This window comes from Eleutherodactylus coqui, chromosome 6, assembly GCF_035609145.1.
Source record: "Eleutherodactylus coqui strain aEleCoq1 chromosome 6, aEleCoq1.hap1, whole genome shotgun sequence".
Classification (NCBI taxonomy): domain Eukaryota; kingdom Metazoa; phylum Chordata; class Amphibia; order Anura; family Eleutherodactylidae; genus Eleutherodactylus; species Eleutherodactylus coqui.
The window spans coordinates 230,549,717-230,563,156 of NC_089842.1; the positions used below are offsets into that span (position 1 = coordinate 230,549,717).

Consider the following 13,440-nt stretch of genomic DNA (forward strand, 5'->3'; position numbering starts at 1 on the left):
TTGGAGGGAGCACAGTGAAAAGATGGTGAAGGAGTACATAGCTGACCATACCAGCATCCTCCGTGATGCCTCTGCTCCATACAACTATTGGGTGTCAAAGCTGGACACGTGGCACAAACTTGCGCTGTACGCCCTGGAGGTGCTGGACTGCCCTGCCGCTAGTGTCTTGTCAGAGAGGGTGTTTAGTGCTGCTGGGGGAATCATTATGGATAAGCCTACCCGCCTGTCAACTGACAGCGCCGACATGCTTACCCTCATAAAGATGAACAAAGGCTGGACTTCCCCAGACTTCTCTTCTCCACCGGTGGAAAGCTGTGGATCCTAAAGATTCTTTTCGCTGCAACAGGAGAAAAATGCATCCTCTATCACCCCAAAAAAGGGGAGAATTAGCTTTGTGTATCCCTCTCGGATATTACTCTTCCTTCTCCTCCTAAAACATCACGCTGAACTGCCAATTTCTATGCGTCCCAAAAGGCTCTTTTTAAAAGTTTTTAAAGTTAAACTTAAACCAATTTTTGTGGAGGGCTGACTCCAGGCTCTGTAACAAATTAAGCAATAACGAGCTGCATCTTTAAAAAATATTTATGGGTTTCACCTGCACTCGGCATTCAGCAATTTTTCATGGGTACACTTGTACTTTGGTACACCAATTTTTCGGGCCATTGCCAATACTGTTAGCAAACTAATTTTTTCGGGCTTCACCTTTACTCTTGGTAAACAAATTTTTTTAAGTGCTGGCCTGTACTATTGGTACACCAATGTTTCAGGGGTTCGCCTTTACTCTTGCTACAGAAATGTTACTGTGGTCCACCTATATTCTTGCTACAGAAATGCTACAGGGGTCCGCCTATACACTTGCTACTGAAAGGTTTGAGGGGTTTGCCTATAATCTTGCTAATAAAATGTTATAGGGGTCCACCTATACTCTTGCTATAGAAATATTACTGGGTTCTTCCTATACTCTTACTACAGAAAGGTTACTGGGGTCCCCCTATACACTTGCTACTAAAAGGTTTGAGGGGTTCGCCTATACTCTTGCAACAGAAAAGTTTCAGTGGTCTGCCTATACTGTGGGTGCACAAAGGTTTGCCATTGCGGTGTTCAGCTGCCTGACACATACACAGAATGAAGTTTGTGGGGACACATGGATTTCCCATTGCTATATAACTCATAGCACCTTGGGTCACACAAGGTGGAGGCTGGGACCAAGCCTGTCCCAGGGCCTGCTCACGTGCTTCTCACACAGAGTATTGCGGGTCCTACCTCGGTCATGGTTTCTCGGCCTTATTACACCACCTTCTCCTCCTGCTTGGGGTCTGGGGATTAGCGCTGCTTGGGGTCTGGGGCAACATGTATTTGCTCTCGCATTACCACAGTTATCTGAGACACTGGTTTGGGCCAAACAAAAGAAGTGTTACTGAATTAATGAGACGTTCACAGCTATACTAGCATCCGAGTCCACTTTATGCCCACGATTGCTGAGGGTGTAGGGAAGAGGCCAAGGTCCTGGGGAAGGGGGGTAACTGCACCAGGTATGGCCTGTGGAACTACTTTGTGGTTCATTCGGTCTTTGGAGCGATGAAAGCAACCGTAACTGATTTAATGAGACGTTCACAGCTGTACTAGCATTTGAGTCTGCTTAATGCCCACGATTAGTGAGGGTGTGGGCCGAGGTCCTTGGCGTGGTGAAACTCTGCCATGTTTGGGCAGTCTGATTTCTTCATGTGTAATACCATTTTTGAGTTTCTTGGGCTCGCTTATGCTATTGGTGCACAAAGACTTCCCATTGTGGTGTTTTACCTGTCTGGCACAAAAACACTGACTGACTTGGGTACAGTGCAAACAGCTTTCCCATTGCGGTGTTTTACCTATCTGGCACAAATGCACTGACTGACTGGGGCAGAAATGTGGGCCGAGGCCGAGGTCCTTGGGGAGGTGAAACTCTGCCATGTTTGGGGACTCTGATTTCTTCATGTGTAATACCACCTTTGAGTTCCTTGGGCTTGGCTATGCTGTGGGTGCACAAAGACTTCCCATTGCGGTGTTCAGTTATCTGACACCTACACAGAATGAATTGTGTGGGGACACATGGATTTTCCAATGCTATGTAACTCACGGCACCTTGGGTCACACAACATGGAGGCTGAGACCGAGACTGACCCTGGGCCAGCTCACGTGCTTCCCACACAGAGTATTGCTGCATTGTGAAGATGAGTAGAAGTGCTGGCACCTGAGTCCCCTTTATGCCCACATTTGCGGCTCCTGACAATTTTGTGACGGAGGTGGCACAGGATTAGAATGATGATCGTACGTCAATTTATCAGCAATTCTCAACAGCATTGTGGGTTATTGCCCACACTTTCAAAGAGGGTTGCTGCCTGGCCCTGCCAACCCTCTGCAGTGTGTGTCTCCGGTTCCTCCTCATCGCAGACGCACTTATAAATCGACATGAGAGTGGTGGGGCTATGAAGTGAGCATGTGGCAGGAGGCCAGCTGAATGCTGCGCAGGGAAAATTTTGTGTGCGCTGTGGACGCAGGGTCGTGCAAGGGGGTTGGACAGCAATGCCAGCATGCAACACAGGAGAAGAGGCAGTGGTGTCACCAACAGGCAGTGATTGTCCTTGGTTGCAGGTAGTGTGGTGCTTAGCTAAGATGTGCCAGCATGTGTGCCTTGCTAATGAGGGTTTGTCCCAAGTAAATTGTTAGGGGGGTGACCACCAGGCTCTTGACCCCATTTTGGCTTAATAGTGGGACCTGGGAACTTCAGATGCAGCCATGCATGCTGCCCCTGCCGTTCCCTATCCGTTTCTGTGGTGTTTCCATGACTTTCTGAGGTTTTCTGGTGTTTCACAAGTCATCCCCTGTGCGGAGCATCGGTCATATACAAAAATGTTCGAGTCCCCCATTGACTTCAATAGAGTTCGTTACTCGAAACGAGCTCTCAAGCATTACGAAAAGTTCGACTCGAGCAACGAGCACTCAAGCATTTTGGTGCTCACTCATTTCCAGTGACATCTCAAAAACGTCACCCAGGTAAGAGAAAAATGGTTCCTAAGACGTGAAGAACCACAAAAATCTCAATCTATCCTGGAAAAGTGTTCTATGCGTTTCAGTTACAATTACGCAGCCTCATCAGGAACTCTCTATTCCAAAAGAATATTCTAAATACTGCTTAACAATAGCAAAAGGGGGAGATTTTACCTCCAATAGTAAAAAATCCTAACAGATACTACCCAGCCCTCCTCAATAACAAACAATGTTGTAGTTGCATCACCTACCTTCAAGGCTGTGATGCGTCGGGCACGTGCACATTTAAAATCTCTCTAACTCCCGGCTCCCATGTGTAGCCAAGAGCAGAGAGATGTCACCAGGGACTGCTGTATGCGGTACCCGGTCACATGATTGTTGCTATCCAATGGATAACAGCGATCATGTAAAGTAAAAAAAAAAGTTTTTAAAAAGTTTAAGAAAAAAAGTTTAAAATAAGTTTCATCTCCCCTAACGGATCATATATCCATTAGGGAAGATGAAATTACACACCCAAGGCCCCGGATTTATCCGTAGATCTCACAATGGCTTCTGCGCATGCAGACGCATGCACAAAAGCCGCAGATTGCCAGTATAATTTAAAATCTCCCTGCTCCTGGATATCAAACATAGCCAAGAGCCTGGAGATTTAACGGGGGCCCATAGTACGTGGTCCCTGGTCACGTGATCACCATTTTCCAATAGAAAACGACGATCATGTAAAAGTAAAAAAAGTTAAAGTTTCACTTCCAATCACGGACCTTTCCCCAATTTTGGCGCATATGCCCATCAGCAAAATGGCGGACGCAAGTGCGGAAGCTGAGGAGGGCCCAGGAAATTTAAAGTCTCCTTGTTCCTGGCTACTAAAGGTAGCCGAGAGCCTGGAGCAGGGATCGAGGGCCGCGGTGAGCAGTCCCCGTTCACGTGATCGCCATTATCCAATGGATAATGGTGATTATATAAAAGTTAAAACACAGTTGAAGTCTGATGTGCCTTGTGGTTTGAGCCCCATTGTGCATGCTTGCTAAAGACCAGTAACAGACTGGTCGAAACATTGCAGCCATTTTTTAACACGGTGGAAAAAAGTTTTTTGTACTTTCCTACTGCATCCTGGCTCTGCCTTATATCATATATCCTCTGCGGATTGTGGAACCATAGTCCAGGTTTTTTCTCTAAGGCTCTGCGCTATTCGATCCCGCCTTAAAGGGCAACGAGTGCTGCTTGTGCATATTCTCTCTTCTCCATTTCCACTCTCCATTTCTCACTCTTGGCTCTGAAGTCTGCAGCCCTGTTGTTAATTGCAGGGGAGAGGCCTGAAGTAGGTGTGTTACTGCCCCTGCACAAAGCTGCCTGTTTGTGCTCAGAGGTTAATGCATGAACAGGGAGGGAGATGGAGGAGGGAGCAGCGTGAGGCTGACTCTTTGCCCTCTGGCCCAGATGGTTCTCCAAGGCAGCAATTGGAGTGAATTCATGTAGCTGTTCATACACATTGCGGTGGGGTTGTTAAATACTTACACAGATCTAACAGGTTACCACTATTCTGTCATCAGCTGTGATTTCAAGGAATGCTGAGACTGCACAAGTCATGTGAGCAGACCTAGCTGTGGGTCTGATGTTGCTGCTGCAGAAACTAGTGGTAGATGATGGTGGCAATATAGCCCTTTTGCTTTTCTGCAACACCCTACTCCCAGTCTTAGTAGGGTGTGACCCTGCAACATTTGCCTCTTCCTATTTTCCCTATGAGCTGCTATGATGATTCTCCCTGTTTTTCAATGTTGGGTCAAGCATCTTATCATCTTCCATCTCCTTTTCCTCCTGAGTGGACTCTATATCACAGTCAGTACCAGGAGCTGGCACCTCCGTTTCCTCATCCACTGAGTACACACTGCCTATAGAGAGAAGACCGGGCGCAATGACCTACCCTTATCATAAAATTTCCTATTGCCTGTGTTCCCCACCCCCTGCACCTCCTGTACCACCCTCAACCCATTTGTGTCTAACCCAATGTACCTTATATTGTAATTGTTGTATTGTTTTGCATTTATCCATGCCTGAAAGCGCTGCAGAATAAGTTGGCGCTATTCAAATAAAGATTATTATTATTATTATCTTCCTCTTCAGAGGAAAAAAAATCTGTAAATTCAATGTTTTGGTCTTCTCCCTCTACTTGTTTGGTCTACCCCTTTGACATCCATGGCAATGAATGATCAAACAGCTCCTCAGCCTGATCTATGTATTTACTTTGGCAGTCTGCAGGGAAATTGACCCAGGGTGAAGTAGAGGGGGTCCTGGCTAGGTGCTGCAAACAGACTGCTGTGTGGATGAAACTGGGAGATAGAGAAGGTGGTACTAGATGAGGCATGCTGCGTCAGACACTCTTTAACCTATTTTGTGTACTGCGAATGTAACGCACAGGCAGAACTGCTTTTAAGAAAGTGCCTAGTTGGCCCACCCGCTACCACCTGCTTTCTTCATGTGTTCTTGTTTTTCTTTTCTTTTTAATTATTTTTACCTTTATTTAGTTTTTAGTTTTGTTTTACCTAACTTTTCAGCTGATTTTGGAATTTTTCAGAAAACCACTGTCAGATGCGTCATATATACAGAAGGCCAGAGAGTATATATTTTATATTATGAATAGAGATGAGCGAACCTACTCGTTTCGAGTAATTACTCGATCGAGCACCGCGATTTCCGAGTACTTCCGTACTCGGGTGAAAAGATTCGGGGGGCGCCAGGGGGGCGGGGGGAGGCGTGACGGAGCGGGGGGTAGCAGCGGGGAACAAGGGGGAGCCCTCTCTCTCTCCCTCTCCCCCCCACTCCCCACTGCAACCCCCCACTCACCCACGGCGTCCCCCGAATCTTTTCGCCCGAGTACGGAAGTACTCGAAAATCGCTGCGCTCGGGCGAAAAAGGGGCGTGGCGGAGTACGCTCGCTCATCTCTAATTATGAATTCTCCCTGATTTGCGTAGTTTCATTTATTTACCCTCAATCCACAGGTAGCTGCCTAACACCAGCAAATAATTTGTATTGGCCGGACGTGCAACTTTGAACAGTGTCTGAAGCCACAAACAGAAAACTGCAATATTCCCATGTAAAAGCGTAGTTTCTCTGTTTGCTCTGCTGCTATATATGGTGACAGCAGCATACATATACATTTTTATGTAGACGTTCATGCAGCTTCCATGCTGGAGTACATTTTTCCAAACCAGCAGCGATATATCCTCTGCAGGATATATCTCCGTATGTACAGACCACATTTTGTATGGGCCCCCTAATGTGTTGCAGCTTCTTTGTCCAGTGCTCAGATGTAAAATGTCTGTCAACAATACAGTGCCTATGTTATATATGGCTGAGTCATGTGGTGGAGGAGTTCAGTTAAACTACTGTCAATATGCAAGATGGAGGACACATTTGATGATGTGATCAAGGCATCCCGGCTGCTGATTGCCTACACTCTGAATTTTGTACCTGGCATTTTGGGAAATTTGATTTTCTAGCAATTTTCATCAAAACATAGTCAGACTCACCCCATCCGATTTGGTGAAAATCAGAGCAATTTAACTGCCCAGCTAATCATGATGAGCAACATTATTAGTATATGAGTTAGGTCACTTTCACACCAAACTAACCATTATCAATTCCTTTGAGGCTGTTAGCCCAGTCTCATAGATCCATAGTTGGGCTGGGACTTGTGGTCATAATATGGCCACTCAGCTGTATCCTGGGAGGTCAAGGACAGGCGAGTATGCTTGCTTATTTCTTTTTATCCCATGCCCAGCTGTTATTTATTTATTTTTTTATAATTACATAACCCCTTTAAGATTATTACAATTAGAAAACCTCCAATAGAAGTCAATGCTGAAAATCTCTTCAAGAGAACCTGTCCCCTCTTCTCACATGTATGTACCGGTATAAGGACAGAAAGAAATATTTCAGCGCTCGGGCAGTATTACTATTCCAAAGGGAGTGATATAGAAGCGTATAACTTCACGGAGGTGCCCCCGATAAGGCATCCCCAGGCCCGGCCGGCGTATAGGTAGTGAAAGGCAACAGGAATATTCCAGAGTTTAATGAAGTGCAGTACAACGCGTTTATACAATTGTGTATATGTATGTACCGGTAATACTTTTATTCTCTATGAATTACCAATTCTTGAGCGTTTTTTCTTTAGACTCTGAGTTGTACCACTCCTTTGTTATTCCTCTTGAATATTTAGAAATGGATTGACAGTTGGGTGCTGACATTCCCCTTCCTTGTCCAAGAAGTGAGTCTCTGCACGGTCTAATGCAGCCCAAACTGAGCAACCTCAGTGGCTATAGGGGTGCCCTGTTGGATTTTGTTCATAAATTTCTAGCAGGAATAACAGAGGAACGGTACAATGAAGGTTCAGAGAAAAGCTACTCTATCATTGTTATATTATGGGGAATACAAGTATTAACTACTACAGACAGACAGGAAAGGTGACAGGTTCTCGTTAAGGAGGGATTGTTATCAGATGCACAGCTTTCTAATAGGAGCACTGGCGTACATATAGGGGGTGCTGGGGGTGCGGTTGCGACCCGGCCCCTGAGCCCCAGGGGGCCCACGGGGCTTACTTTGCAGTCAGTCAGGCGGCACTGACTGACTGCACTTACTTTCACTATGGTCTCTGCGCAGGCAGGCTCTCCTGCACATCGGCGCTCCTCCCAGGACCTCCGCTCAGACCCCTCCCCCATCTGGTTCTCCAGCACAGAGATCATCAGAGGGGAGGGGTCTGAGCGGAGGTCCTGGGAGGAAGCACCGATGTGCCCGGATATGTGCACCGATGTGCCTGCCTGCGCAGAGACCATAGTGAAAGTAAGTGCAGTCAGTGAGAGGGAACCTCCTCGGTATGATTAAGAAGGGGGAGGGGGTGAGTGAGGGGTGTTCTGTGTGTGATGGTGAGTGGGGGAAACGAGGGGTGTTCTGTGTGATAGGGAGTGGGGGTGAGTGAGGGGGGTTCTGTGTGATGGGGAGTGGGGGTGAGTGAGGGGGGTTCTGTGTGATGGGGAGTGGGGGTGAGTGAGGGGGTTCTGTGTGATGGGGAGTGGGGGTGAGTGAGGGGGGTTCTGTGTGATGGGGAGTGGGGGTGAGTGAGGGGGGTTCTGTGTGATGGGGAGTGGGGGTGAGTGAGGGGGGTTCTGTGTGATGGGGAGTGGGGGTGAGTGAGGGGGGTTCTGTGTGATGGGGAGTGGGGGTGAGTGAGGGGGGTTCTGTGTGATGGGGAGTGGGGGTGAGTGAGGGGGGTTCTGTGTGATGGGGAGTGGGGGTGAGTGAGGGGGTTCTGTGTGATGGGGAGTGGGGGTGAGTGAGGGGTGTTCTGTGTGATGGGGAGTGGGGGTGAGTGAGGGGGGTTCTGCGAGCCGGCACCTGACTTCACTATTAGAGGTATGCTAGAACCGAGCCGCTGTATTGGTGACTAAGGGCTCAATGCCACAGCCGTAAGCCTACAACACTGTGGGAGACCACCAGCATCTCACACATTTCCCAGCCATGCACGCTGCCGGCAGGGACCACATACGGCTTTGTGTGGCACTGCACATGCACAGGGGGATTCTTTTTTTAATTCCCCACTCTGTTTAGAGTGACAATGCGTATGGAAACAATGTAATGTGTATGGGCAGCGTATCATACAAGTGTACAGGGCTCACGTTACGTGGTACGCAGAGAAAGAGAGCATGCTGGGATTACCACGTGTGCATAATACGTGGTGAAAACCTGGTCGTGGACATGGGCCCTAACATGTTATAAAAGTTAGCTCATGCTGTCCCCAATGTATGTGTGCCCGTATTATGTATGTGTATATATCATTATTTTTTTCTTTCTTGGGGAAGCAAAGCGTGCCTTGAGGCTTGTGTTCTGGATGTTTTAAAAATCTAAAACCCCTGATTACTAATGATCCGTGAATGGGTCATTAAAAAAAACAGTAATGTAGCTAAAAGTGATATACAAGGAGTAGCTGTGAAAAGGAGTGGTGGGTGGACGGGTCTGGAAGGGGGCCCCAAGCTAAACTTTTGCACCCGGGCCCATGAGCCTCTAGCTACGCCCCTGAATAGGAGCCTTTTGTTGTAATACATAATGTGATTCCTATTACCTTGGTTAGGTATCTCATCCCTTCTCTCATCAGATGTGTAGTATTCCAATTTCTCTTCAAGGTCACTTGGGTCATCAACTACAGACAATGTACAAGCACAACATATATAACAGTTCAGACTGGAAGATCTTACTTGAAGTGTCTTTTATAGATTAATTATGTTTTATGTTAAGTTCACATGTGACAGAACATTTCTACTACAAATCTATAGCAAAATCTGTAATGGTTGCATAAATGTTGCTGTGTGTTTGCCAAATTGTAACCATTTGCATTTTAAGTTTAAAAATCTACAGCATATCCTAAAATAAGCTTTTTGCTTTTTTTCTGTGGCATGTACATTGTTGACGATTTGCAGAGGCATTGCAGAGACCTGGGTTGGTATTTTCATTCCTATTGCGAACAGTGCTTGTAATATCAACCCTAACCACTGTCAACTGTTCGGAGCTGTTTACAGCTTGAGGGCTTAGTCAGACGGGCGTTTTTAGCCACGACTTGCGCATGCGCATGCGTCCGGCGATTTTATAAAACCATTGCTTTGCAATGGTATCGGACACACGAGCGCTTTTTATGCGCCTGTTCAATAAATTATAGAACAGAAATCGCAGATCGTACCTATCTGCGATCTGCGATTCCTGTTCTCTTCTCTATATGCGCTCGATGGGGCCGGTGGCAGCAGCGCCGACCCCATTGAGAACATATAGAAGACAAATCATTCTCCTCTGCCACAGCTGTAACAGCTGTGGCAGAGAAGAACGATGTTTGCCCATTGAATTCAATGGAGCCAGCAAAACAGCTGGCTCCATTGAAAGCAATGGGCTGCCGGCGTGCGCGGGATGAATTGTCGGGAAGGGCTTAAATATATAACCCCTTCCCTGCAATTCATCCAGAAATGTGTAAAAAAAAAATATATATATATATACTCACCTTGTCCCGGCAGACGGAGTTCAGCCGCGGCCGGCGGTGCTCTCTGTAGCATTCAGCAGCCGGGGATTTAAAATCCCCGCCTGCTGAATGAGCTGCCTCTGATTGGTCACAGCCTGACCAATCAGAGGCAGCTCTCACTCACCCATTCATGACAAGGTGAGTATATATGTATATATATTTTTTTACACATTTCTGGATGAATTGCAGGGAAGGGCTTATATATTTAAGCCCTTCCCGACAATTCATCGTGAGATCGCCGGCAGCCCATTGCTTTCAATGGAGCCAGCTGTATTGCCGGCTCCATTGAATTCAATGCGCTGGACAGCTCCGGCCCGTTTCTATTGAAACGCGGCTAGGAGCAGTATTTTCGGGCGATTTTTCGGCCCCGGTCACGCGATTTGCGGCTGCGCATCCGTCATGCGATCCGCAAATCGCGGGAAAAAACGCCCGTGTGACTAAGGCCTGAAATATACTGACAGCAGCGCAGCAAACAGCTGACTGCAGGGAATTTCAAGCAGTGGACTATGCCATTCAACTACTAAGAAATCTATCTCTGCCTATACCGAGGCTCAAAAATGGCTCCAACTACCATATCTGCAATTCACTGAATAAGGGCATCAATTAAAAACAAACTATTTGTATATATTAAAATATCGATATCAAAATATACTTGCAAGGTAATCATGCTCAGCCACGAGTTATAGTCTATGATGATCCCTGACTCAGTAGTGTATCACAAATAGGGACAGACAAACAAAAATGCAAACTTTCCACCTCTATCCCAGCAGTATAAACGCTAGCGGGAGAGAAGGTACTAGGTTAGAACATACCAGACCTCTTGGGGGCTGCTGGTAAAATATGCCCCAGGATGACATCATTGGACTCAAAAACTCCTAAGGATTCTAGACCCAATGCATTTCTATCTGATGAAGTGTCAGCAACAGTAATTGGAGTCTATAAAGACACTGGAAATAGACTGCCTCAATCAGGCACGGTGGTGTAATAGAAGGGTTTCAAGTGTACAGTAATATATGTATATTTGTTCATGTATGCAGCAGGTATAATCAAAAGTTATCATGTGACATTTCCATTTTTTGGACCAGATGATGTAATTCAGTGCATCCAATAGTATCTCTGTGAATCATAATCCATTCATGGAGTACATAATAGACACCCAAATGGATATGTTCCCGGACAGCTACCCTATCTAACCTACAAACAACTGAAGGAGGATTTTGATTTCTTAGCTTGAGAATTAAGCTGCCACTCTGGCCTAGAGTGACCTACAATGGTCCAGACTCCTAGTCTTTCCTGACCACTACTTTAATAATCGCATTGTGGCACCAGCATCAGCTTAAAATGCTGCATTTATCAGAATCTCCCAGAACTGAAGTTGCCAATTTCATCTCCAATATCAAGTGTGGGGTATATGATGTACGTTTTATTTACAGTCAAACCTCTAGTTTAATTATCTTCTAGTTTAGCCGGTTTCCAGTTTCATTGATTTTGAAAGCCAGAATTTCATCTCTAGTTTCACTGGTTGCTTCTAGTTTCATTGGATCAAGTGATCTCCTGCTCAGCGTCTCCTCTTCCTGATGCTGAAGTGCTATCCACCCTTCTCCAGCATCACTGTGCGAAAGCAGTACTGTAGTGTAATGTAAGTGGCTATGTTTACCCAGATAATACAGTTATAACTTAGGACAGATAATGATGTCACCTGCAGTCCTATGTAACACCACAGATAACATACTGTCATAACGCTGAGGACAGATAATGATGCTATCTGCAGTCCTATGTAACAGCACAGAGAACACAGTGATAATGCTAAGGGTAGATGATGTATTAGATGTGACCTGCAGTCCTATGTAACAGCACAGAAAACACAGTAAGATGTTCAATAACATGATAAATGCTCATTTATTCTTTACAGCAATCATATTTATTTATTTATTTTTTATTATTATTGTTTTTGGTATTAAAAACCATATTTATTCTCTATTAAATGTGGTTTTGTGTGTTTTTTGGAATGTCTAGAACAAATTAATTGGATTTACTTTGTTTCTTATGGAAATAATTGCCTCGAATTTTATCAGTTTCAAGTTTGGCTGATTGCTTTCAGACAGATTACTAACGAAACTAGAGGTTTGATTGTATGGGTGAAGTCACACGAATGTATATCGGCTCGGTTTTTACACCGAGCTGATATACGTTGTCCTCCTGTGCAGGGGTGGGGGGGAGGATGGAACAGCCAAGTGCAGGAACTGAGCTCCAGCCCCCCTCTCTGCCTCCTCTCCGCCCCTCTGCACTATTTGCAATGGGAAGAGGTGGGGCGGGGCGGGGTTAAGTTCCAAGAATTAGCCCCGCCCCTGTCCCACCTCTCCCCATTGCAAATAGTGCAGAGGGGCGGAGAGCAGGCAGAGAGGGGGGCGGGAGCTCAGTTCCTGCTCCTGGCTCTTCCAGCCTCCCCCCTGCACACGAGGACAACGTATATCGGCTCGGCGTGAAAACCGAGCCGATATACATTCGTGTGGCTTCACCCTATATGATAGAAAGGTGTCAAAACACATACTGCATCAAAGCTTGTTGGGTATTGAGCTAAGTAGCCACACAGTACATTATATTAAGAAAGTAGATTTAATGATTTGACTGATAAGTGTATATCTACTTCTAGATCTGTGGAGAACAATCATGTTTACAGTACTGAACAATCTGCTAAAAGTTATAATGGAACTCCTCATCACACAGTGAAGCCTCACTTTATAGAATTCATTTTAAGAAATAATAATTAGAGATAAATATCTAGTGTTAGATTTACCCACTAACATGAGTTATACAGCATATCCTTCTAGATAGAACACATACAAGTTACTTACCTGATTCCTGGGACACGCTTTTGTTTTTCTCCAACAGCCTCAAATCAATTTCTTCATACACCGGGTCATGGAAAGAAACAGAAGTGACGTTTCTGAGGACTGAACAAAAAATGTAATATTTTATAAAAATATAAAAGATTAGATCTACAGAAATCAACACATAGATAACAGAACTAACACACAACCAGATACAATGAACTCCAGCGTGTATAGGACATGTATAGTCCGGTCTGCTAACAGATCTGTATATTAAAATCACAAACTGACTGGACTTTTCTATTCACTTATGTAAAAGTGTTGGCCATTATTTCTGGACTCACCTTTTGTATACCACTTGGATTGTCTCATCAAGTATACTATTATAATGACTGCAATACCAAGAAGGGTCAGGGAAATAATGGAGATCAGAAGGAACACATTAGAGACAGTGGAAGTAGATGGCAGTGCTGGATTCTGGGCTGTAGGAAAATAGAAATAAAATCAGAACTGAAATAATGACATCT

The 13,440-nt window shown here is 45.4% G+C and overlaps 1 protein-coding gene across 1 annotated transcript in view; it reads right to left on the reverse strand.

The window, feature by feature from the left end:
• The window catches only part of LOC136571862 (antigen WC1.1-like), a 134,442-nt gene that overhangs the window by 28,033 nt on the left and 92,969 nt on the right, over window positions 1-13,440 (reverse strand). Inside the window, exons 7-9 of the mRNA XM_066572481.1 lie at window positions 13,258-13,395; window positions 12,938-13,036; window positions 9,141-9,218 (exon numbers count right to left, since the gene is read on the reverse strand). Coding sequence (XP_066428578.1) covers window positions 9,141-9,218; window positions 12,938-13,036; window positions 13,258-13,395 — 315 coding nt within the window. The remainder of the gene's footprint in view (window positions 1-9,140; window positions 9,219-12,937; window positions 13,037-13,257; window positions 13,396-13,440) is intronic.